We start from the raw sequence: 26741 nt of genomic DNA on the forward strand, positions 1-26741 counted from the left end.
TCCTTCTACTCTGGACTATTTTTTATTAGGGTGTCTCAGTACCACACTGACAGAAGTGAGGCGAAAGTGTGCGATACTGAAAAGAAAGCGAGTGATGATTCCTGTATGATTTTTTTTTTCTCCCCAATACAAACATCAGCTTTTAAAACAAAATGTTCAGCACTGCCTGAACTGAAACAACCATTATTCTAGATAATTACACCTGCAGACGAGTGTTGCTGAGGGACTGTAATATTGTTATGTAATGATGATTTGCACAAAATGTCATTGAACTCTACACAGCAGATATTATATTGGTTATGTGTTTTAGCTAATAACGCTCATGATTAAAAAATAAATCGAGAAGCCTGGAAATTTGTTTACAGTAAGTCTTCTCTGAAGTAAAGGCACAAACAATTATAATAATTAAAAATTGTTTCAAAATGAACAACGTACAGAAAGTAAGTCTCACCCCAACCGGTTGCGGCAGATGACCACCCCTTTCTGAGCCTGGTTCTGCCGGAAGTTTCTTCCTGTTAAAAGAGAGTTTTTCCTTCTCACTGCCCCCAAGGGGGTCGTATGATTTTGGGGTTTTTTGAGTTTACGCAGATGTTTTGCATTGGAGGTAGTGTAAGGTTCATGCATTGATCTAAACTCTTTGGCCTGATGTAAGACCCAAATTGGATGTATTATGATACGATAATGCACTGGCATGTAACTGTCCTGTTCAGTATCTGGCACAGCCTCTCGGTCAGGTGAGCCATGTATACTTTACCGATTGCTTTGAAAGACGTGTGACCATCAACAATGAAAAGTTATTAAAATATAAAAAACACCAACAATTCCTCCTTGGGAATTTGAATTGTTTTGGGTCCAGTCTATTCTTTGTTTTTGACTTCTGTTGTTGTTGTTTTTTGCCATTGTTTTGCTATTTTCAGAGTTATTTTTCCAGAGTTTCAGTAGCTAAACTATTAATTTGGTGAAAAAATACAATAAAATAATGAAATAAAAATAAAGTTTCATATATAGACATTTATAAATACAATAAAATATAGAAAACAGATGTGTGTAGTACACAGGTTACCGTGCGGTTCAACAACATATCAGCATAAGAATAGAATAGAATAATCCTTTAATTGTCCCACAAGGGGAAATTTGGTTACTTAAATAAGAGCATTTATTTGAGTAATACCTGGTAACAATGCTAGTGTTTCCCCCCAAATACCCCTGACAGCATAATGCCGCTGGAGGCGGGGCTAAACGTGGGCAGTCAGGGCTCTGTCGTGCTTTGAGGTTGATGGTGTGCGTTGTAGTTACCTACTGTGAACACAAGAGGGAATCAACATATCCTTCTGTTCAAGTTAACCTTTCACTTCCAAGGCTTTTAATATGAGGCTGAAAGTTTCAAAAACCTTTAGGGCGTCGGTTTAACGCGCTGTTTAGTTTGCGTCCGATCCCCGGCCCTGTGACGCATGTCTTTCCCTCTTCTTCCTCCGCTTTTCTGTCAGTCTTCACGGTCCCTATCGAAAATGAAGCCATAAGATAAAAAGGCCCCCCAAAAAAGTTTCTGGTGAATGCTAAAATAAAATTGCTTGTTTCAGTTAAATTTATTGTTTGTTGCTGAAAATGTTAACCTTTAGTTTTCATTATTTCAGTAGTAGTTTGAATCATTTTAATAATAATAATAGGTTTACATAAAATCTATTCATTATTTTAAAGTGTGTATAACTCACTAGTTAGAGTAGTAATGCATTTCTATATATATTTCAGAGTATCCACCTTCGAAGTATTGGTTTGAAACTGGCATCAAGTAAATTGCATAAAAAAGTTAGTTGATAGAAAAATCTAAATCAAATTCATTAATCGAAATACACAGTGCATAGTCCGGTGCTAAACTGGTATGAACAATGACTTTTATTTTGACATTTACCGGATGTATCACTTCTCAACAGTTCCACAGTTCCACCACTAGAGGGCTAACAATTATGTAGAGCCTTTAATAATTATTTTGAAACCAAACATTTTAGAAAAATGTGTGTGAGTTATGTGGTGGGTGCTGTACAATACAATTAGAATTCATGCTTAAAACAAACGTAAAAAAACAAAATATGACACAGGGAAATATTACCACAAAGTATATACTTTATTTTAGGCCAATTTCAAAGTATCATATGAAGAAAGATATATTGTAACAGAATTTGTTCTAAAACACATGCACATTTCTATCAAAAAAAAAAAAAGAAAAAAAAAGATCATTACTGAATATAAATTCATTTCATGTGCATTTAGAAAACTCTAAATACAAAATCCTTTAACTTGTGATTAGTTCTACTGCTACAATGAGAGTCAACAGCTAATATGCTCTGACAATTACACACTAAGCATAAAATCAGGTCTGTGTGACAAAATGCATTGATGCATTAAAACGAAAACTAGCCGTGCAATACGAGCACTGTGGTGTACCACTCATTTTAGTTGCATTGTTCTCACCAACACTGTTCATCCATCTTAAAAATTCATCAGCACGTGACTTAATATTCAGTAAAATCAAAACTAAATAGAGGTTTCTCATGAATAAAAAAAAAAAGGAAAACGTTCATGTCCTCTAATTTTATATATATATATATATATATATATATATATATATATATATATATATATATATATATATATATATTCCATCAAGTTAATGCTTGTTAATGCTACCCATTTAGTATTGGTTGGCAACAGAATCAGTGTGTCATCCTGCAAAGCCTAAACCAGGGGCACACACAGCAGGCTGATTATTCAAAGGTTACTGCAGTAATGCAAATATGTAGTCATTGTGTAAACATCAAAAAATAACGTGATTATGTGAGAATTGTCAGTGTGTTGTCTCAACTGCGGCCGAGTATGTAAACATGTGAGTGCTTGTAGAAGAATCGCTCTTTTCTCCGCTCTGAAACCTCATCCTTAAAAATCTCAAGGTTAGTCACTCGAAACAACCATCCCAAACAGAAGGGGAGGGAAAAAAAAACTCTCTCAGCTAGACGTGCCCATTAACACTTAAAACATGTTCTCATTATTAGCTTATACAGTTTGTTCAAACACAGGCTGATTTACAAATCATACTGTTGCTGGTCTCTAAAGATAGAAGCAAAATACAAGTTTTTAGTGTCATTACAAAAACATCTTTGGAATCTGCATCAACAATTCCTGACTGAGATATCTGATTGTTTCTTTATTATGCCACCCCCCCCTCCCCAAAAAAAAACAAAAACAAAAAAAAAACAAAAAACAAAAAAACAGGCAAAAGGAAAAACTCACCACCATCAGTCACACACTGATCCTCCACTCTACCCCTTGACATGACTCTTAAACCTGCTAAAACTTGTCCTGGCCTCAGTCTATAAACCTTTCATTTAAAACACTCAACACAGCGTCGCATAGACGGGAGGGGCGGGGGGGTTCCAACATTGTAACTGTCGTATACTGTATGTGGTCATAAGGTTTCATTCATCAAAGAGCTATACTTTGTTCTGAGCCAAGAGACCTGCCTTTTTGGTTAATGTTCAGGAAAGACAGTGAAAAAAAGCTGCATGTGAATATCAAAAATACAATAACATTAAAGTGGATACAGTAAAGCAGAGACGAGAGAATCAGATAAATGGGTTTAAAAAGAGTCCAAACAGAATCAGACCACCAAGATTAAGTCCTGGCTGGTTTGATCTCATTGAAGTGACGTGCTGCGATATAACAGACGACCCCGTCTAAAAAAAATAAAATGATTCAATCCATGTATGAAAGAAGGAAAAAAAAAAGAAAGTAAAATGCCATTTGATCTAAACTATCATACATATATAGTTATCTAAAAACAGAACACTAAAAAAGATAAAACGACGAATGGATTGTGAATCAGGCTGGGATACAACTGAGATAGCAAGAAGCTAGGCGTTTAAAACCACCCTCTCCTGTTTAAAAAGAACAAAACAAAACCCCAAACATACAATTTTGATCATTGAACATTAGAGGGAAGTATGCCTGCCGTTTATGGGAACAGCAGTGTGCTTGTCGCTGAATTATAGAAATGTGGGTATTTATTCGTGTCGCTCGCGTCTCAAAAAAAACAAAAAAAAAAAAACAACTGAAGGCACTTGATCTATCAAAGGTTTAACTTAGACTTGCTGGCACAGCCAAGCAGCGGTGCAGTCAATCCGCAGGTTCGAACCCCTCCCACCCCAAGCAACATGGGCCTCACGTTACCTTTACTCCAAATCAGTATTGTTCTTTATGCTCCAAATACATCATTTTTGGTTTTTCAGGCTTGTTGAAAAAAACAAAACAAAACAACAACAACAAAAAGAATAAAAACATGAGGCCAAATATAAAGCTACTAGCTAGATGCAAAAGTCCCAAATACAGTTAAGTAGTGATGCGTCACGCTATTTTGCAAGAAAGAGGCTCCAGAGACTCCAGGGGATAACTGATCGGGGCAGAAGAGTGGAAGCACCTGCCCAGTGGGTAAATATGCCCTAGATTCACTGACAGGCCTGTGAAAGATTTGGGGACCCTTGCATAATTGTCTGTTCATAGGCCAGCCTTGAAGACACAGACAAAATACAGAGATAACACAACCAGTGAAGAGAACAGAACAATACTGCCAGGAAAAAAACAAAAAAAAAGGTTGGCCTTACATGCTGACACAGACACAGAAGTCCCGAGAGGCTTGCTGAAATGTCTGATAAAATCATCTATGATTCCTTCACAGATTAGAGCAGGCAGAAGTTCAGAGTGTAGGTAGAGGAGCGAGGAAGGAGTGGCCAGCTCGGCTTTTCTATAACCATGTGAGGAAACTCTCCTTGTCGAGCTTGGTAGCTGCCAGCACAGACTCCATGTCATTGAGGATGTCTGAGCTCAGCGCCTCCTGCAGGCTGGGCATCAGCTCCTCACCTTCCACCGCCATACTCTCCCCCTCCAGGGTGCCCAGATCTACGTCTGTTCCCGGAATGGTATCCAGGTAGTCAGGGAAACGACTGGGCTGTGTTGCCATGGAGGGTGCAAGTGGGTCCCCTGATGAAGAGGGAAGGAAAAAAAATGTTGATACTGTTTGATGTTACTTGCTCCAGAACAGGTGTGAAAAAGTTTCTCCGGGCTACAGCAGTTCAGTACTAGTCACTTTTAACCTCAACTTCAGCTAGTTTAAAAAGAAGGTATGATTAGATGTAAGTTAACCAAAATGAATTGGCATATCTTATGATAATGTATTAAAATAGTTCACTTTAAATCATTTCAGTAATGACTTGTGAACAAAAAGGCATTCGGTTATGAAGGGAATGCAGAAATATGTACAATAATAATCAGCAGCCGTGAGCAAATCATTAAGCCAAACCGACAGAAGAAGTGCGGTCCATCCCATTCAGACAGAAATGAACCAAGAGTCAAGAATTCAGGTCAGATGTTTGCGTCTGTTTAGGATTTCATATGTTTTGATGTGCACATGCATCGACGCATTTAAGCAGAACAGTATGACGTGTGAAACAGATACAAATGTCATTATGTCCATCTCCTCATCTCTTAGGCCTTTGTATGATCCGTTTCCCTTATAGGGCTACATTCTGTTTTCAGGACAATAAACAGCTTTTTTGTTCTTATATTAAAAATCTAGCCTTTCAGATTAAAAGCTGCAATTTTTTTTAAAAGACTCAAGTCTAAATTTGCAGGAAGCAAACGGCAAGAAAGGAATCCGACTAAATTGTTCATATTGAAAAACCTTTATCTGACTGGTTAATGAAAATGTTTAAGCACCCCTCGGCAGGAGATGGTTCCAGCATGGTTATTTTGACTGAGCACTTTTATTCCACTTGGGTCAAAATATTAGTCTCTGTGGCTCACCTGTATCCATCTCATCCACACTGTTCAGGAAGTCATCTGGAGTGCGAGGGACACTGTAGCTGCTCATACTCAAGCCGCTGTCTGTGCTCTCATCCCTGGAGTGGTAGGTCCCGCTGGAAATGCAGAAATGATGAAATGTTGGTTAGAAACGTTGCTCTGTTACCAATGAACTCTAATGGCCTATAGTTTACTTTAAAAGTGAACTGTTGAAATCAGTGGCCTTAAGTAATCTGCAGTGACACCACTGAAAGTGAGCTTCACTTTTTTCCCCCCTTTTCAATCTATACTATATTGCAGTACATAGGCAAAGAGCAGCAATGAAAGGGGCAACTGAGACAAAATGAGAGAGGACATTTGACAAGCCTATACTAATTAGCAGAAAAATATGTAGGCAGAGTATGGCAGAGGCACGATGAATGAGGCCATTGTGAGCGCAGAGGAGTGCAGGGAACAGGGGGAGGAGGGGAGATTAGGTTGGCCTGTCTACTGACTGGACCACATGTTCTCATGGCCTGCTTGCTATTCAGCTCTTTTCCTCACTTTGTGTGCTCACAGAAGAACTAGAGCTTGAACTACTAGAAATTATTTCCCAGCATACTGTGGGGCAGCATTCACATAATAAAAAGCTTCCTGTACCTTTGTTGTTCAAATCTGTATAGCCTCAGACCAGCAGATTTTTACTTTATTTATTTTTTTTGGAGGGGGTGGGGGGGCTGTCTCACTCTTAAAATAAAAGAGTGGTCTTGTATTATTTCATAACTTGCATCGCCATTTAAGCTCTGACCGACTTTACTGCAGCAGTTGTACACCAGAGGTCATCATTGAACTCCAGGCACAGATCTGCTGCTCTGAATGAGTCATTACCATGTGAAGAGGGTTAAGGCCCAGAGTTTGGCCTTCTGTTTTTACTACCACAGCTCAAAAAGCTTTTGCACACAGATCCCTAAAACAGGATAAAGTCTGATGGGCTGAACCAAAAGTCAGCTGGTGCCAATCAGACTGTAGCGGTTGATCGTCTCCTTATTTTGTTCCACACCGAACACGCCTGGCTTATGTGTAAACCGAACCTGTTGAGGAATGGATCAGAGCTGTTGGCCGTCATGGTCCGGGCATCTTGAGCCATAGGGGAGGACACAGGGTTTGTGCTGCCATCTTGATCCATACTGGTAGGCAGCTGGTTCCTTAGAGCCAGCTCCTGCGGATAATAAGACACAAAAACTCATGAGCAACACTGTCAACGCCACCCCTAACATCCAAAGCTAATTATACACAGCTAGAGCTTCATGGAGGCGTTTTTTTACAGCCTCACTGGTCTGCTGTCAGACGTGTTGGTCTCCATTTCTCTCCTTGCACGGTGTCATATTACATGAGGGGCCGGCCACAGTTGTAGACAATTGTTTTCTACACATGAGGAATCAGATAAGGTTGAGGATATGAAGTCATGTTTTTCTTTTTCACCCCCTTCCTTCTAAGGGGATGTGAACAGAGCTGATCATAGTCACCATTTTCAGCTCTCATTAAAATTCTACAAAGACACTATTGGAAATGCACTAATTATACTTTTTTTTCCTACTTAGTATTTGGTATCAGCAAGTAAAATAAATCAAGTATAAGTAGTGAGTAATAAGATTACGTTTCAACCTTGGCTCAGTGACACTGCAGCATGTAGTGCAGTATAGGTTGCTGATATCTGCCATCTGTGCATTCCTTGAAACAAAAGTGAGGCAGCCTACGCTTTCAATAAGTACATAAAGTAAATTTACCTCTTCAAACACACAGCTGTTGCAGTGAAGTTTGGAACAGTTTCAGCTGAACCAAAAGTTGCAGTTGTGTGATAAATGACCTGCTGACACTATCAAAACCACGTAAAAATAAAGCTAGCTAAACCGGCTGTCTGAGCAGCACACGCCCGGCAAGGCATGTCTGATGGCTCATCTGCATTTGAAGTTGCAGCAATCTCCACTGTGTTGCGGCATTTCTACTGTTTTTCACATTTATGTTGCCATACATAAGCTAGTCATAGCCAATGCAACATCAATAATTCATTTTATTTCCTGTAGTATTAATTACCTTACAAAAGGGTTTTAAGTTAGCCACTCACCTATTCTTCATTACATAACTGCACAAGTGCATACATTACCATTTGTGTCAAGTTTTGCTCCAAAATTGAACTCTCCATACACGCCGAACGTTAAGCAATGTACTCCTGACACACACTACAGGATTTGTAAATAAATTATAGCCACCATAATCCAAACAAAGCAGAGTTACAGGGGTTTCGGGTTTATTGGAATCTAGCGGCTAGACAGAACCCCTCTTTATATCTTTGCCTGGTCTGCAGTGCCTTTTCACATTTTATTTTCCATTTTAACTGGTGGCCGTGGATGTCTGAGGCTTGGATAATTCAGTTGCTCATGTTTCTTTACAGAACTGATGAATTTCTATCCATCATTTTAATTGTGTTTGTCTACACAAGACACTAAGTGAAGTCAGGCAGCTTCACTGAAATAGCCTGGTCCCATTTTTGCTCCTGAGCACTTGTCATGCACGTAACAAAAACAAAAATTGTAAATAAAGCCATAATTCTGATTTTAAGGCTTTTAAAATAGTTAATAGTTCAAAGTATCTGAAAGAAAGTGCTTGTGCTCATCATACTCTCATAATCTCCTTCTTTAAAAGCCAACAGTAACCAGGCTACATAAGCATGCAGAGCATATTCTCTTAAAAAGGACAGTTCCAATAATTTTCCCTTTATAATCCAGTGCCTGCATACACACGGGTCACGTCCTACAGTGAACTTTAAACAACCCATCTGAACCCGAGGCATGGTAAACAAAGTCACCAGCACTCTCATTCATAATCATAAAGCTCCAAATCTGGTACTATGACACAGCCTTGAGTAAACTACCGCTCCACCCTGCGTGGGTGGCACCACTGTGACACATCAACCTTAGGAAGTGATAATTATTAAGGACGATGACTCACAAGACTTCACTGCAGTGTGGTGTAACAATAAAGACTGATCAAAGAGGCTTAGGATCCACCACTATCCCTGCAAATATTTTAAAGCTGTACATTTTAAAGTGTAAACATTTTGCTGCTGCACTCATTCAGCAAATGAACAGTTTGAGGTTCGTGGTGGAAACATACTGAAAAGTATTTGTTCTTCCATGAGGCCCTGGCACTTGCAAAAGGCCTTAAAAATATTTTGAACTGCTTTAACTCTGATTCCTGACCTGTGGTCTCTGCCGAAGCAGCTCCTGTTGCTTCTGTCTCAGTCTTTCCTTCTCCATCTGAAGTCTCATCTGGTTGTTGCTTCCCATAACTCCACTGATGCTGGGAGGCAGCTGCCCGGCCTGTTTCACTGGAGCACTCTGGGAAATTCTCTGCTGGTTCAGAGCTACAAAACCAAAATAAAAGTTGTTTACATATCAGTCAAATGCACATAATGCAAAGACCCCAAATGCTGTAATGACAAGGATAAACTTTGCACAAAAATGGCGGCTAACTGCTTTGTTGTAAAGGAAATACAGGACAATCATTATACTTTCAAAATATTTTTTAGGCAAAGCGGGGGGATATTCAGACCTGACAGCAAAAAAGCAAAAGTGAGACACCTTTATCCTTTGGACTTTACTATATTGAGATATATGCAAATTTAACAATGTCAGCTCTCAGAAGCTGGCAATAAAACTAACATACAGGATTTCTAGTTAGTAGACTAGTATCTTCCCATCTCTCTTCAGAAACTTCCTGCTACCTCACCTCTTTAATGCATCGCTGCATTTAAATACTACATAACAAGACCAACAACTTGTGCATTTGTCCACATAGTGAAATTGCAAAAGAGGATCCAGTGCAGCAGGTTGTGTAGGACAAGGGAAGTCCCAGCACAAGTTGTCCACCTAGTATCTAAAACAATCACTATTCCTGTAAGACCTGATTTCCTCCCACTCACTGACTAAGACGAGCTTTGTTAGTTTTGTACATTGCATCAGTCATGACTTATCTTTTCATTGTGCGTTTTGTTTCCTTCTAAACAAATCGCACAAATCGCCGCTTACCCCTCGAGACTGACTGCCTTCTTACCCTGGCTTGATGTGTCCACTTAAGCTGATTTAATGCATGCAATATGATTGCTCTGTGCCCATTAAAATAGTGCAGGCCTACCTATTGTAATGCAAACACAGTACCACTTCGAAATTTACATTAAAGGCTCTTTTGCACAACAAATGTTACTGCATTAAGCATTTGTAAGCCGACTACATGTTTACAATATCAGAACAAATGTGTTTGTACTGAAAACACAGCTGTTCCCAAAGGAAATCTTTGTTATTCTTCAGTGTAGTGGGGGTGGGTCTAATAAACATAAGTGTAAAGCACAATGCGATGCTGCAATCTATGCATGCAAAGTAGGTCACACATTTGCAGTGGAGTAAACGTGAATGTGTTGCACCAACAATAAAGGAGCCAACGAGGTGTGCTGTTTGCTTATGTGCTTGAAGCGCCAATCAAAACAAAGCTTTAATGGGGCGGGGGCGCAACTTTCATGCGGGTCTGGCCCTCTCTGTTCTGTCCTGCCCGCCCCGGCACCTTTCTCATCACCATTCAATCACTGTCTGTTTACACTATTGCAGGGGCTGAATGAACTATAGCTGAGGGCTCTCCCTGGGAAGCTTTGGAGGCCCCACCTTGCCTTGCCTTCCACCATCCCCTCCCCTCTCTGACCGCAATGTCTCCCCAGCAGCCCCACCCCAAGCGTGCGCACACACACAGACTCATGTAGGCAGCTTCCCCCCCCCACACACACGTCAAGAGAATCCGTGGGAGACTGTTACTTCTCCCTGCTTCTTATCTTTGGCAGATACTGAAGCCTTTTGTGGCTGGAGCGCTCCGCCATCGGGGCACCATTAACTGTTCTCATGATGGAGTCTCTACGCATGGGCCATGTCAGCAGCTGCAGATCTGTTAAGGCCTTAGCTTTGAAGACGAGTTGCGTAAAAGCGATGGGACACATATGGAGAGATCCACTGATACACAAAGCCAAAAGATAAAGGAGAAGTTCTAATGTCAAAACCTGGGTCTTTATTTTGACCCCAGTTTCTATTTATGACAGTAACCTTTTATTCATACGAACACTGCCAAAGGGAAGTCAGCTTCCAATCACCTCCTCCTCCAGCCAATTTGCAGAACAAGGTGAAAAAATCCTGCAGAACGATTGCGTAATTTCGCCTAATTTTACAAAAAACTACAAAAATCAGAAGATTTGCTAACCTTGTTAGTTCTCTGCCAAGCAAATTATGCTCAACAAAACTATGTGATTAGTTAAAGTCAACGGTTTCCTTCAGGGAAGCAAAGTTCCTGCTGCAAAGCAGAGTCAAGGACTCTTTTTGCAGACCAAATAGCAACAATAACCAATGTTACTGGATGAACTATGCACAAGCAATGCAGATATCAAAGAAGGGAATTACATCTGTGGGTGAGATAGTTGCCAAGGATAGGTTCATTTCAGGGCCAGACTGATATTTTAAAAGGAGGCCACTCAAGGCAAAGAAGACTGTGTGTGAGAGTGTGTGTGTACTTTTCGAGAGGTGGTTTGAGTAAGCAGCACATAGAAGTAGTGATTGTCGGTGAGCCAGTCAGATAAGAGACAAGTTAATGCTGTCTGCCTTTTGTCTTCTTCACGCACTCCTGCAAGACAACGACCCAGCGACACAACCCTTTATCAGTCAATCACACTGGCAGGCATATTACACCATAAGATCACCTGGGGCAGGTAAAGTTGAGGGTGTGCCAGCTGTGGGAAGCTCTCTATATGACCAGGCCTCAGCACCTTTTAAGACTAAGTAAATATTTGCCTGCTTTCGATTTAACAAGTTTAACAAAAAAAAAAGAAAAAAAGGCATCTTGGGAAGGTGTTGTATTTCTAGCGTCAAGATAAGTAAAGCGGCAAAACAGACTGGATGTGATGCAAACAAAGTTTTATTATCTTGTACTCAGTAAGCTAGAACCAGCCTGTGCCGACTTGGCTCTGAGAGGCATGAAAAAAATAAGTCAGGCGAAAATCAAGAGTGTAGGCTAACAGGTTATAATACAGCTATATCTGACACTTCTAATAGAAATCTATTAATGCGTACACTCAATTCCATTTAATGGTCACCAATTAAAAAAAATAAAAATAGCAAGGAATATTTTTAAAATGGCAAAACTCAAACATAAACTATCCAAAGTACTCCGGGATGCTGTTTGAGAGTTAAGAAGCTGCTCCTGACTTTTTCCACATTAATTCTGTTTGTATCACAAATGCCAAACTACCCTATGACAGCGACATTTTCAACAAGGTTCCAGCTTTTCTGGTTTAGTACTCTGACAGTACTCAAACAGTATTACGCCAAATCTTCAGATGAAAACATTGAAGTCCCAGGGGATTTTTTTGTCTTTCTGCTGTCATTTCCTGTACGTGCCCACAGCAACACATATAGGAAATGACATCCACATTAGCCAGTCCCCTTTTGAACTCCCACGTCACCGTGGACTCGCAGCTTGCTCACCACCTTTTTGGATCTTAAACAGGATGCATGTTTATCCCATCGTCATTTTCTCTCTATTCCTCAGTTTTTCTTCCCTCCCCTTTCGCCTTGCCCCCTCCACCACTCCCATACCCTCCCCTCTTTAGAGTTCTTTGACTGAAAAGGTCTGGAACAGATTAAGAGTTGGAACACAGAATAAAGAGGCCTGGCAAAGATTCAAGTCTGTCTGGAGCTACAGCAGAATGGGGCTGTGCCTGCACTGGGCCTCACACAGGGGGAAGGCAGCCGGCAACAACCCTCAGTTAAAGGCACTCTGCTGCTTTTCTTCTCAAAGCTCAAATTAGCCTCCATTATCAAAGCAGTTGGCTTATGATTGAAGACCTACATAGCAGCAGTATAGGGGTTTCTGAAGCACAGGAGCTTACTTAAATAGTACAAAAGTGCAAATGCATACAAAAAAAATGATAACAAACAAAACTACTGGAATTAAAAAAACAGTTCAAAATTCACAAGTTTTACAATTTTTCGTAAACCTAAGACAAACTGCAGCAAATGAGAAATACAAGCGGTATAAATGTGACGTTTTAACAATTATTATTAAAAATAAATGTTATACCATGAGGAACAAAATCATGTTTATGGCACATAATGAGTTAAGAGCCTGTCTCTTTCACTCTTTCTCCCCCTCTCTCGCTTTCAGGGGCCCAGCAGCCTTGTGTGTTCAAGACTTATAAACCTTCAAAGAGCTTTGCCGATTAAAGCCTCCATCTCTCCCCAGCTGCCCCACTCCCCTTACAACTCTGTTTTGAACTTTCCTGTCTGCTTTCAGAACAGGGACACACAATTGCTTACATAAAAATTGCCCTTTAAGTGGCCATGCTCGGTAAAAAACTAACACTAAATTTAAGCGGGCCGCACGCTGATTCACACATGTTGCCTTTGTGAACCAGGGTAAAGTTCCCTGGGGAACACTTCAGTGATGAAAAGCATGTCACCTGAAGAATAAATGACTCAGAGTGACATAAGCCCTCATCTCTGGAAGTCTTTCTGGCACACGGGAGGATTAGCTTATTCCCATGGCCACAGAGTAGTCCGAACACATGTACCTGGCTCTGTCACTAATTCACCAACCCTGACCACCACACACTCGGAGCTAACTTTAGTTTGGCCCGAGGGATTAATGGCAAACTCAGCTGTTGTGCCATAACTAAAACGGCTGACAAAAGTGTAGGTGTGAATTTCGAGGGTGGGGGTTTTAACAAAATCTGCCTTCAACCATCAATGCTATGTCTAGATAGCCCAAAGCACTCTGGTGTGGTTACATTAACTTTGAACCAAAAGTGGAGAAGGAACACCTCCCTCAAGTGTGAACATTTTTTAATTATATTTTCAGGTGTCTAACAATGACTTTCCTATATTTAATCAATACAACACACTTTAACACTAACAATCACAGTCCAAGGCAAACTCACCATAACGTGGCTCAAGTCGTGGGTCCAGCCAGGATGTGGTCTTGTTCTTGTGATTGATGTAGTAAATTTCTCCCTCTGCTGTAATAGCCTGTTCCCAGCCATCAGGGAGGGGTCCTAAAGGGACGATGCCAAAAAACCCTCAAAGTCTAAGAGATCCTACAGGTTCAATCTATGCTTTAATTGACTGGCAGAATTTTTTAAACTTCTTACAGTCAGCTGACAAAGAGACCAAAACAAAGCAAAAACTTCCCATATAGAAAGCAAAAGGAATAAATAGACAGAAGAATTAGAGATGGTCATAATCTTTCATCTCTGAATTAATCATTGCCATCAGCCACTGAAATCAAACGATCCTGTCTGTCAACAGTTGACAGATGACTAACAATGGGTTACCAGATCGGTAATCTTTAATCTCAACCCAGTTTCTGATCTGGCCTTTGTCCAAAACTGGCCTTTCTGACATGTAGCACCAGATTGGAGATGGTTCGCTTCAGATGCATTCTAATACTGGAAACTCTGTTTGTTTAGATGAGGGGTGGCGGCCAGGTAGAGCATGCGAGAGGAAGGACGCGAGGCTCGCTTGCTGTGATTTCAGTGGACCGATTCCCTGCTATATTCTCACATGGCTTTAAAGGACATCACACAGTGTGTGCATGTGCAAAAGTAGCTATTGAGTCAGAGTTCCCAAACATGTCAAACAGGACGCGTAACGTTCTGCCTCAGTCTTCCCTCACCTAGGGCAAATTCCAACTATGGACAGACCTGAGGTACACCAAGTAGTAACAGGTAAGAACCAGACTGTACCTGACTTGTTCGGTATAATTTTTTTCTTTCTTTTTTTTTTATTGTTTTGCTTTACATATGTGAACACACAAAAAATGCATGTTGAAAAAATACACTATTCATACACTATGAACGTTGTGCAAAGGAAGAACTGAAATAATTGCCATTCACTGCTGAAAATTACACAATGCATTTCATGCACTGCCGCTGATATAAAAACTAAATTTGACAAAATCAACAGATACACACCACTGGCTGGGTTCATGATAGGTTGCGGCTGGACTGGCACAGAACTGGGAGGGGCAGGCTGGTTCATCTGGAGCAAGGCCTTGCGTGGATCCTGCCAAGTGGTAGTCTGATCAATGTGGCTGTAAGGAGATAGGAGAGCCAATAAAAATAAGTCACAGAAATGACCATCTATGATTTTCTACAAGTAATAAGCAGTAAGGTCAAACTAGGGCTATGTCAATACAACACATAAATGATGACTCATTTCATCAACCTCATGGACAAAAACACTGAATCTACCCCCCCCCCTTCCCCCCCCGCTCTGTAAATGATGACTGTTACTGGAAGCAAAACTCAATGTTGACTGTGTGTGTTCCAGCCTGGATTCAGTCTAGATTTACACTACTCGTTCATTCAATTGAATCTATGTGTATTGAATAACAATGAAAAAGAAAAAAACATTAAATTATATTTGAAATAAGACAAAACAAAAGCAGCACACTGCAAAAAATGAAAATAAGTCAAGTCAGGCTGAAAGCTTCTTGAAAATGTGTAGCGGCCTATGATTGGTTTTAAAACACCCATTGTAACATCAAACAATGTTGCTCCATCTATTTTCTGGCTCATCTTTGCTGGAACAGGACTGAGGCTTGGGGGAGGAGGCATTGTGTTTCATTCTGTGAAGGCATTGATAATTAGTGCTTTGTTGGTACTTGTTGCTTGATTAAGATGGAAAGCTAATACAGGAAGCCCTCCTCTCCCGAGCAGGACCCTCTCTATTGAGGGAGGGTCAGTCCCAGGGCTCAATGCAGGGGGTCCTTTTTCCTGGAAGCGGCTCGGACACTACAGAGTGTCAGGGGCTTTAACAATCTGGCGCCACATTTACAAAGCTTTCACCTGCTTGACAAAGGCACAGACTGAGCTACGACCTAAAACCCCACTATTCACTTGTTTTCTCTCTTTTTTTTTTAAACTATCCAATTTTTTTGAAAAAGAAACAAAAACTAATCTCATACAAAAGGCATGAAATTCAAGTATTTTTGTTTCATACATCACCACAAATCTTGCATTTGTAATGTAACTTGACTGAGTTATTTCAACACACATGGCAAAAATAGTTTGTTTGTCATGCACCTAAATGTTACCCACAGCTATCCATTATACCCCAGGTTCTAATGGTGTCCTTCCACCCACTGCGTTTCTTTACAACTCACTGTTAATTTGATCCCTAAACGCCATTAGCACAGATTTTGGAACAGCTGGGTGAAATGAGAGATTCAGAGTTTCTCTTGGCCTCTGCGGTAATCCCAGCCTGCCTGTCTGCTCTCGATCCCAGGCCAGAGAGCGAGAGGACCTGACTCAGCACTCCTCCCCCGATACAATGCAGCCCATTTTGAAGCCCCCTCTTGTTTATGCTTTATTGATCAAAGGAGCTGCCAAATCCCCTACCGAACCCTCCCCCAGCCCTCACACGCACACACATATACACACCCACACAAGCACCGCAAACCAAGCAAAATAGTTGGAGCTACTCAGACTGGGGGGGGGGGGGGGGGGGGGGGGGGGGGGGGGGGGGGGGGGTTGAGAAAGAAAGGTCAGGGAGAGGAGGGGCATATAACTGGAGAAAAGAAAAAAAAAAACAAGTGAAAGTTAAAAAAAAAAAAATCTACAGAAGCAAATCCCCTGAATTTCATTGGCTGTGTGAGTTGCTGTGGTTCTGTTACAGTCTGAGTGCCCACCCTGCCCCATTTCCTGCCTTTTTCCCCACTCTGGAAACTATGACATTTGTTATGGGGGGGTGGGAGGAGAACAGGGGAACAGGGGAGGAGGCAGGGAGACGGGCACTAGGGTAAAAGGGAAGGGAGGGTTTATTGTAAACGAGAGGCCTGCACATCCTTGCACGTCAATGGCAAAAAAAAAAACCTGCTAAAAGTGGGGAAAAAAAGAAAACAATGATATGAACATAAAACTTTAAAACCTTAAAATCAGATTCTTGAAGTTATGCACACATAAAAGGTATATTGAATTTTCTATCAAAGACTAGTTGGAACCGCCAACTTCCGTTGATCAAATCAACCACAACAACTGTAAACAAAGCCTTAGTTCAAAATACAGGCAATAATGATCTAAAAGCCTGTGATGAAATCTACTTTCTGTTCAATAGCGCTGAAAAGAATATTGAAAAAACTCTGAGAAAACCGGTAAATGAGTTACCAAGAGTCAGTAATTCATCACCAGGTTTTAAAACTAAAAGATAATCTATTCACTGAACCTGCCACCAACCATATATGGTCAGCTGCACGGCTTCCTGTAGGTGAAACATAAAACAAAACAATGTCATGGCAACTGTTGGGACGGCTGGAGGCCACCAGTTGCTGTTAGGAATTGCTGATGATCTGCAACCCCACAGTCACAACTGCTCGGTGTTGTCTTTACATGTTTCTGACACCACAACGAGCACAGCAAGGCAGCCTTTGTACCCTGCCCCCTACTGCATACCCGGGGATGGGCAAGATATTTTTGGGGTTGGTCCTGATCCGTACAAGTGCAAAAAAAAGTTAACAATTTTTTTTAAGTAAGCTGTGAAACTGTGCTCTCAAAACTCTCATTCAAGCTGCGACCCCAAACATTAAGAGAATGCTTAAAATAAATGGCATCTTTTGACTCTTTACACACAAACTGCTGCTGTGTGATTACACACCAAGCACATGAATGGACAGAATAAAATAAGTCTGCATGCCACAATAAAATGTAACCTGTATAGACACGTTTCAATCCATAAACAATGAACTAGCAGCTATATTCTATTTCTGTCACATGGTTTACATAAACAACAACATCCTCCTCCCCCAAATTAAGTCCCTTAAGGGGGATTTTTTTTTTGTTAACACAAACATCTTTTGGTGTTCCAACCCCAAATCCTAGTTTAGATGATGGGACAAGGTGGTGGAAAAAAAAAAAGGTCTCATGTTTGTCTGGGAATCATCACAGACAAACTATAACACATCATTTCTTCTGCAAATGACCAGGTACTGCAGCCAAGAAGAACAATGTCTTTCAAATGCGATCCATTACTTTCCATCTTTTGCTCAAGTTGTCATGTTTGACTGTCTTGCTGAGGCATGAAGGCAAAACTCTACTTTGCTGAAATGATATATGGGATGACTTATAAGTTTCCTGCTCAGGACTAACCGGAGTAAAAATACAATGCAAAGTGCTAATCGTTAAGGACTGACTGAAAAGTCTGAGATTTAAGAGATTCAGGTTTCCGGAGTGTGCTGTAAAGGGTTCACGATCCCTTACGTGCACAAGTCTGAATTCCCCCACTTGATTTTTCAAAAGCTGCAGTGAATTACTGTAGTATTATAAACTAGTATGACAAACACACAGCCTGCCTGTTTATGCTCATGAAAACTATAGCAGTTTGCATCTGGCTTTGTAGAGAATTTACTACTCAAAAAAATGAAGTCTCCAAATAACCTCTGCCACCTTCAAAACACCAGATCAAAGCTCGATTTCAGTCCAGGCTGACTGTTTATTCCACTGAAATTGCACATCTTCAAATCCAGATGTCAAGTGCTGCATTTCGCTGGTGTAATACAGGGGAGTGAAGCTATGAGAAGTGCAGCAGTGATGAAGCACTCCCACAGCTGAGTTGTCAAATGTTAAAAATGGGATCGTCAGACCACAGGAGCTCCACCCTGGGAGTATGTGCTTGGAAGTTGGTTGAAGCCAATGACTTAAGAGTGCACTGGGGGAGGCCAGATGTAATCAGGCCTCTAAGTTGAGGGTGACCACCTCCACTCTGGTTGACTGGAGATGCCTGGCTGCCTCTCTATCAGCAGGACATCATCAAGAGAGATTATTGGGGCAACCTTTGTGACCCTATTGTGGCTTTAAGTTTCCCTTTGAAGGGTGGTTTGTATTAATGAGGAAACTAGTTCATGAAGTACCAGGACTGAATATGTTCCTTGGTTTTTCCGCTGTTTATTTTTTAAGATTAATTTCAAGATTGAATGTAATTTTAGGGATTGTCATAATTAAAGATTAATAGGTCGGGTTTTTTTTTTTTAAGCAAAACTTGCCTGACAAAGTACTCCGCATAAGCACTTCTCTTAATCATTTACCAAGTAACATTGCAAACTAATTAATAGGTGCATATTTTTAGTCAAATAACATATCAATATTAAAATAAGGTTATCCGAGGATTTTGAACTCTCTAAATCCCACCTGAGAGGTCCACCTCTCAGAGACTACTTCTCTGTGGAGATGCCCTTAGTGACAGTGGAGGCATTGATGTCTGAAACAGAGGTGTTACATCAAACCTTCGGTAAACATTAGTCTGACTTTCTCACAGTCCAGTTTGTGTACTGAGCTGACAGGCCAAAGTTGAACAGGAAGGTTCTTGTCTGTGTGTGGTCAATAAACCAAAAGTTTGTCAAACACAAAGTTGCTCCAAATGAGGGCTTTGCACAAGCTTACAGCCCAGTCTTCCCAGCACCATTTGTGACTGACCAAGTGGTCTTAGTTTACAACGTCTTAGAATGAAAACCAATTTGCATATTTATTACTTTAAACTCTATGGAAATTTGAAGTCGCAAAACAATTATATATACCATTTATTTCATTTACTATAAGATCAGTGTTAGCCAAGCTATAAAGGTAAAACTTGTTAGTGAATTTAAAAATTAATTGATGTTGTTTTTATTTAATTTATTACATCACTACAGTATTAATGACTAGATGAAAAACTGTCAAGTAGTTAAAGTCTGACTATGGTTTAAAAGACAACGTAACACTGCAATTGCAGCTTTATTTGCTCAATTGATGGCGACAGTTGGAGAGCCTAAAGCTTGACTAGGCCATTTTTGTTTTAGATGCAGTAAATATTACCATGTTATCTGCCGGAATTGATTTATCAATATAATCTTATAGTTTAAATTATCAGCATAAAAGAGTTATTATAATGTACTACAGCAAGAGCATAAGGCCCAAATAAACATCTTTCCTGTGCAAACAGGCAATCTCTGACTTGTATTTAGTGCAACAGATGTTCAGGAAATCACAGACAGAGTATAGTAAAAGCTGACTATTAGCCGATTTACCCGGGACTCTGCAGCAGTGTAAGTCTCAGAAAATAATTTGTTTTTTAAAAACATAACACTAAAGAAAGGATTTAATAAAGTTCTTCACAGTGGATAATGATCTCCTTGCATATCTAATCATGAATCATCTTTAGCCATTGCAGAGTTAAACCTTAAGAGAGACACATAGTCTGCTCTTTTCATGTGAAACCAAGCTCATCAAACCATTTAAAAAACCCAGTCGAGAAAAGACAAAAGTGTCCATCAACACGTAGATCTACCTGCCCCTGAGGGCAGATAATAGCCTCCCCCCTCCAGAGCTTTACTCTGCTTTGAGCTGACTTCCCACGAACTGAAAGCTCTTTCAAAGCTGCATTTAATAAGCGCCCGGAAACAGTGATTACCCCTCCTAGTTCACCGGTGTGTCTAAATTAGAAACCTTCATTAGTTTATGACCCACCCCTGGAGACCATCCCTGCCCCCGTCCCACCAACAACCAAGGTGACCCAACCTCCGTGCCCTGGCTGTCATAAATCAAAGGCTGCAGCAAACTGCTGTGAAAAAGACGAAAGGTCAACAGACTTTGTTGACGTTCTCCAAGTATTTGTTTTTATGTAACAGCCAAAACAACAAAAAAGACGGCATCCTATTTGACTCTGATTACCATTAGGGCTGTGACTATTGATCACCACCAACAGTTATAACAAAACGTCTCATTTTTTAAAATTTGGTTTAAAAAGAACATCACTTTTATCAAATGATATTTAATGATATTTCAACACCATTTGCTACTCTAAAGGAGAAAAAAAGTGCTAAATCTGTCACTTATCATCACTTATGATCACTGGTTATTATTTACACCAAAATTAAACTAAATTAAAAAAAAATACCAGAACTTCAGGTGTGAAGAAGGTTAAAGTCTTAACAAAGCCACCACTCTCTCACCCCCATCTTTAAACTTCATGTCAGCCATTTGTCTATTTCGGGAAAGCTCACATGAGTCTCAACAGGCCCGTCGTCTGAATAAAGATCACTGTTTCGCTGCTGGGACAAAGGGGGAGGGCACAGTTTCTTTTGGCCCCTCTTCTAGTGATCTCCACATGGCTGCCATTTAACTTCATTGACACAGAGAGGCACCATCACAGAGTCACAGCTCCATTCATAGCAAAACAGAGCATGACTCCTGAAGGAGTGAGGCATCGAAATCTAGAGACTCACTGACTCAGAGGCCAGTTATTGTTACGCATAATCCTGCAGTGCACTAATAAACAAATAGTATCTTGGAAAGAAAAAAAAAAACTTCAACCCTGGGTTCATTTATCTCTAAGGACAACAGCAAGCAACCAGAGTGAAATGTGAACCCCCAACTCTCTGCTTTCCTAGCTGGTGACCAACTCCCCACCCCCACTAGTCCATAGCTAGCGCACACACACACACACGCACACTCTTGCTCTGCTTCACTCTCTCTGCAACACATCTTGGTCAGACAGCCCCTGTTTATAAATAGGGGAGTGTCTTTTCCAGCAGCTCTGGCAAGCCTGCTTTTATTCCAGATCAAATATCTGCTCTTTGATCTGTGTGGAAGATGTCTCCTCGTGTTTTCCGTACTCAAACACAAACACAGTGTACTATACTCACTCTGGTTGTATAACATGCCAGTTGGAAAAACAGTTAAGTCTCTGCAAAGAAATGTGTTTCACATCCCGTTAACATCAAACTTTATGTGAGTTGAAAGGAAGAGGCCCTCAGGTATACGCTATATAAACAGGTATATATTATATCATCTATGAATAATTTGATAGTTTAGCATTTAAAAAAATATATTAGTGACCAGTGAGATCAAATGACTGTTTTTATACACAGAAAGACTCTCGGTTAACACACTTGACTTGTGACCTTATGGCTTTTATACTGCCAATTTTATACACGTTATATTTTATTCTGTCTTTATCAGTATTTTAGGACGGCGATAAAATACTCTAAAGAACCGCAAAGATCTCGAGTCTTTGAGAGTACTGTTTTGATTCTTCTATTCCCTGTCCATTATTTTTTTGGCCTCCACAAAATAGGCCAGATGTTCTCCAGATGTGCAACCTTAAAACATGTGGTAATGAAAGCTCTCTCTCTTTTTTTGGGATCCAAGTAAGTTTGAAGCTATCATGTTTGTCCAGACTCTGCGTCAGAGAGTAACATTTCCTAGAACTGACAACATTTTGCCTTTGAGTAAAGAATGAGGACTTTGAGTGTCAAGCCTTTTTTTTTTTTTTTAAACAAGAGCTGCTGAAGAGTTCATAAACTTTAGAAGGCTTCACAATGAGCAGATTACATTAACATAAATTGTTGACAAGCACGCCACTTTTATGAATAATTCAACCCATCTTTGCCCAGAGCTACAGACAGTGGAAATAAAAAGGGTAACAAATGCACAAAAAAGTATTAAAGAGCAAAAGCCCTCAAAACCCGAGAAGTAATCGATACATCCTGTGACAAGCCTAAAGGTCTCTACAGTACCTGCAAACAAGAAATCTACATTTCTATGGATCATTAATGCGAAGAAGATCTACTGAGTAGCAGAGGAGCTTTGCAGAACTGTTCTTTGCCGTCTGGGGTAGCTACAGTGCTCCATTGTCTCTACTGAAACCTGAGACCAAGAAAAGGAGCACTAGATACAGCAATCATCGCTCAAAAGACTTCTCTTGTTTGCTGAGCCCACCAAATTTAATAACCTACAATTTAACTATTGCAATTGTCTCTTTCTGGACACAGTGGCAACTATTGTGTAACAGATTTGAAAATCATTGTCAGCATAATGTATGCTGAATAGAGATGTAGTATTGAGAGCTGGGCCCTGTACTACGAAGCGAGTTCAGCATACCCAGGGTATCCTTCGTTATCCAGATTTACTCACCCTAACACTGGCGTTCGGGGTAAGTGGTCACACTAAGCTGGTTATTAACTCACTAAGTTAGCCCAGGACTTCCCAATCGAGGTACACGTGAGTTCACATGAAAGAGGTGGTGCTGGTAATGTCTGATCACATTGATTAGTGTACTAGTAGCTGATTTTACAAAGAAAGAGTAAACTTTAAAATGAGAAAAATATGAAGAGGTTACATAAATGATGTAAGTATTTGCATCCACTTTTGTTAGAAAGCTATTATTAAAGTGTAGCCACTTGTCTAAGTTAACAGATAAAAATATCCCATTAAGATATTGGAGAATCTGATGAGCTGTTATCAACTATTCCAATCAAATTAGCATAAGACAGTTATAGTTTTCATTCTCTCAGCTGCAATCTGTGTCTTTTAAGTATTTAAGAGTAAGTTTAAATACAACAACAGAATTCAAATATAGGCTTAGTCTATGTACAAATTTGAAATGAGGTTAGAAAGTGCAGTATAGGTGTCCTGTTTTAGGATTGTATATTACTGACTAACACTTATCAAAGAGTAAAATTGTTGCTGACAAATATGGGAATGAATCTAGATTTATCACCAATGCTCATCAGCTAGAGGGATTTTTCAGGAAGGGTGATGCCAGTTTCCGAAGAACTGCCTGGTCAGTAGGTGGTGATTTCATACCTGCTGATCTCTAATCGGGAACCTAACCTGTTCCGGAGCAGGTTAGGGTTAAGGGTTAAACTTCAGAGCTAATCCAGAAGTTACCCAGATAAGATTAAATCCTGCTTTGTAGTACAGAGGTCTCTATAGAGACCTGTCACAAGACCAATTCTTTGGTAACTTTCATTGTCACAAAAAAAAAAAAAAAGTTTAAACCAGTGATTGTACTGCTTTATAAGCAGGCATATACATATTGTAAATATCAGTAAGATCATTCCAACAATATGTATGCATAAAATTGCAATCAAAGATTTTAAACACATTTTTTTAGAACTTGCACAAATATAAAATGTTCGCATAAAATTAGGCAAAATTTTCCATTTTGGGGATTTTCTGACGTCTGATGTAATAATGTTAAATAAATGGTAAATGGCCTATATTCGCTTTACTTAGTCCCTATGGACCCCAAAGCACTTTAGACTACATTCAGTCATCCACCCATTCACACACTGGTGATGGCAAGCTACATTGTAGCCACAGCAGCCCTGGGGCGCACTGACAGAGGCAAGACACTGGCGCCACCGGGCCCTCTGACCACCACCAGTAGGCAACGGGTGAAGTGTCTTGCCCAAGGACACAACGACCGAGACAGTCGGAGTCGGGGCTCGAACCGGCAACCTTCCGATTACAAGACGAACTGCCAACTCTTGAGCCACAATCGCCCTTAAGTATAAGTATAAAATAAGTATAAAAAGTTGATGAATATCACCGATTTTTCAAAACATTTCAGGTTGCAAGCATTCAGAGACTTTTACAAACTGTATGATGCACTTCATGGCAGCATACATACTTGAGGAAGTATCTCTGGCCAGAGGCAGTCTTGGCCATCTCCCACCCATCTGGTAGGGGCAAGTCATCAGGAATCTCATAAGAAGACTGACGAAGATGTTGAGGAGAGGCCCCTGTTGAGCCCATGCCAGACAGTGAGCCACCAGAAACAGCTCCTAACTGCAAGGAAGCAGGGGATGAGTGTGCACGGACATGGTGAGGGATGAGGACTCCGCCACTCCCAGCATCGGTGCTGGCCTGTGTTGAGGTTGAGAGACAACACAGTCAGTTTTCTTTGGGGAGTTGGAGTGAAAACCCTCACTTAAAAACATCAATTATCATGTAATAATTAAAAAAGGCAATGTGCAAATGTAAAGACAAATTAAACATTTATGAAAGAATAAAAAAAACATGCGGCTTTGTTTGTTTCAAATACAAGTGCAATAATGGATTGAGGAACGAAAAACAGAACACAGTCTTAATTTAATGACAGTGTGTACTAGTCTACATAATTTCTACCCATTTAATATTTGAGTCACTCCTTATAATTTGTAATCACTTTAAAGTGTATATAAATTCTATTCATGTGCATGTGAAGGCATGTTTTTGACTTATTCGGGTGTGGGAGGTATCCAGGGCCTGCCACCAACACGCATGCGCACTAATTACAAAAAGTCCTCAGAGTTATGGGGAGCGACCGGGAACTTGGAAGAGCTGGAAATGGAAGAAGGGATCGGGGAGGGGCTGTGGGTGAATTTAGGATAATTTAACCATCATATGATTTCCTGTCAGCAAATCAAGTTGTTTACATAAAAAAAAAGTCGGATTCGAAATTTAAGATGACACGAACATGACGGTTATCCGTCTGCAAATAGCTATACATGAATTATTAACCAAACCATCCCTTATTATTTTTACATTGTCACTCATCTACTCACAATTTATTCTAAGTTAAGCAATGTTCATCGGTTTTCTTGGTTACTTACGGCCAAAGACTGCAAGAGAATGTTTCCGCCGTTTTATAAAGCCCTCACGGCCTTTACTGTTTTAATGTCTGGGGTTTTTTTCTCTTTTGTTTTTTTTTTTTGCTGTGAAATGTGTTAAATGGAAATTAAATGCAGTTTGAGGGGGGGGAAACAACCTATCAATGGAAATGCACACTCATTTAAGCAGGTCAATACAAGTCCGCCTGAATAAAGTTATTATGTCTTAAAAAAGTGTGTTCAAAGATGACTGACCAATAAAACAATAACGCTGAAGGCAAAAAATGGCACCAGAGAAGGGTGAAGTAACTATTAACTAAGTGCCAGTCACGTAGCTCTTGAAGGCCGAAACTCGACAAGATGGGCCCTGCTTTTTAGTCGCGATTTCTGAGTACGGGAACAGTAAAAACCAGGGCGGGCTTACTTGTCTGGAATGAGACTTTGGTTCTGGGGGTTTGAAGAAGGAGTCTGGCAGTTTCCTCATCCTCATGGGCACAGAGTGGGGCACGGTATTGACTTTCGGGTTCATCACAGCGTTAAAAAGCGCCTCTAGGTCAGTCTCAGAGTCGCCCCGTACATGGACGATTTGGTGTCCGGCAGGAGGGTTGTGCTGGCTCGGATCCATTGTCCCAAAACAGTCTTCGAACTTTATGTCCCAAAAAAGTTAGGCTTCGGAAGTTAAAAAATAAACGTGAGCCAATCCCAAACTTTTTTTCCACGCCGGGAGAAATCTGAAAATCTCGACGACACTCAGTAAAAGTTATTCGGAGTCATTCTAAACTTTACAAGTCGAGCACTTGATATTCTTCCAAAGTGTGTTAGCTGTCGAAATCTGCAATGAAAGACAGCCTTTTCCTGTTTTTTCCTGCTGGCATACTTGTTAACGTAACAAAGCGCATAAACTCCACATTGGAATTTATGCTCTCGTCCCCTCAAAAAACGCAGATGCAGCCACAAAAGACGAAAAAACACCACAAACGGTTGAGTGAAAGAGTCCAACTTTTTCTGAGTGTCGGGCCAAGTCCGAGCTGTTGTTGATATTCTTTTAAGCAAGGCTCATAGTGAGCGGTACAAATCTCCGCAGCTCACTTTCTAGAAAAAAAAAAAAAGTTTAGCCCCAGTCGGATCTAAACTTTGGAGAGGACATCAAACTTTATGACGCCAGTGACGTAATCACCAATAGGGAGGGACTTACGGCTCCGATTGGGACAAGAGCGTTTAAAGGTAGACTGGAAAAGCCAAGCCCTTTATTAGCGGGCACCTTCCCCAATTAAACAAAGTGTGAAATTAAAAGTAAAAGATTATGTACCAAAAGATACATTTTTGATAAGACATGTCACAACTTTTTAACGTTAACATCTACTTATTTTGACAGCAAATGGAATTGTAATATCCTTTACAGTTTATGTAATCTTCGACCGGAC

General features: G+C 40.4%; 1 protein-coding gene across 1 annotated transcript; it reads right to left on the minus strand.

Annotated features, from left to right (window-relative positions):
* Positions 1-2619: 2619 nt before the first annotated feature.
* yap1 (Yes1 associated transcriptional regulator) lies at positions 2620-26454 on the minus strand. Its single transcript, XM_085131051.1, has 8 exons — positions 25742-26454; positions 24357-24592; positions 14885-15003; positions 13853-13966; positions 9087-9250; positions 6918-7045; positions 5851-5963; positions 2620-5028 (listed from the first exon to the last, which is right to left on the minus strand). Exons 1-8 carry the CDS (start codon positions 25940-25942, stop codon positions 4793-4795), a joined length of 1311 nt encoding a protein of 436 aa, XP_084987177.1. The 5' UTR covers positions 25943-26454; the 3' UTR covers positions 2620-4792.
* Positions 26455-26741: the final 287 nt, after the last annotated feature.

The sequence above is a fragment of the Neolamprologus multifasciatus genome, chromosome 14 (genome assembly GCF_963576455.1).
Source record: "Neolamprologus multifasciatus chromosome 14, fNeoMul1.2, whole genome shotgun sequence".
In the NCBI taxonomy this organism is placed as follows: Eukaryota; Metazoa; Chordata; class Actinopteri; order Cichliformes; family Cichlidae; genus Neolamprologus; species Neolamprologus multifasciatus.

Excerpts from the sequence above, each read along its gene's own strand:
- yap1 (XM_085131051.1), bottom strand. The coding sequence starts at position 25,942 with ATGGATCCGAGCCAGCACAACCCTCCTGCCGGACACCAAATCGTCCAT. Across the intron at positions 9,251-13,852 it reads ACGACTTGAGCCACGTTATG|CTCTGAACCAGCAGAGAATT; the intron begins GTGAGTTTGCCT and ends TTGGTTTTGTAG. Across the intron at positions 5,964-6,917 it reads TCTGATCCATTCCTCAACAG|CGGGACCTACCACTCCAGGG; the intron begins GTTCGGTTTACA and ends CTGCATTTCCAG.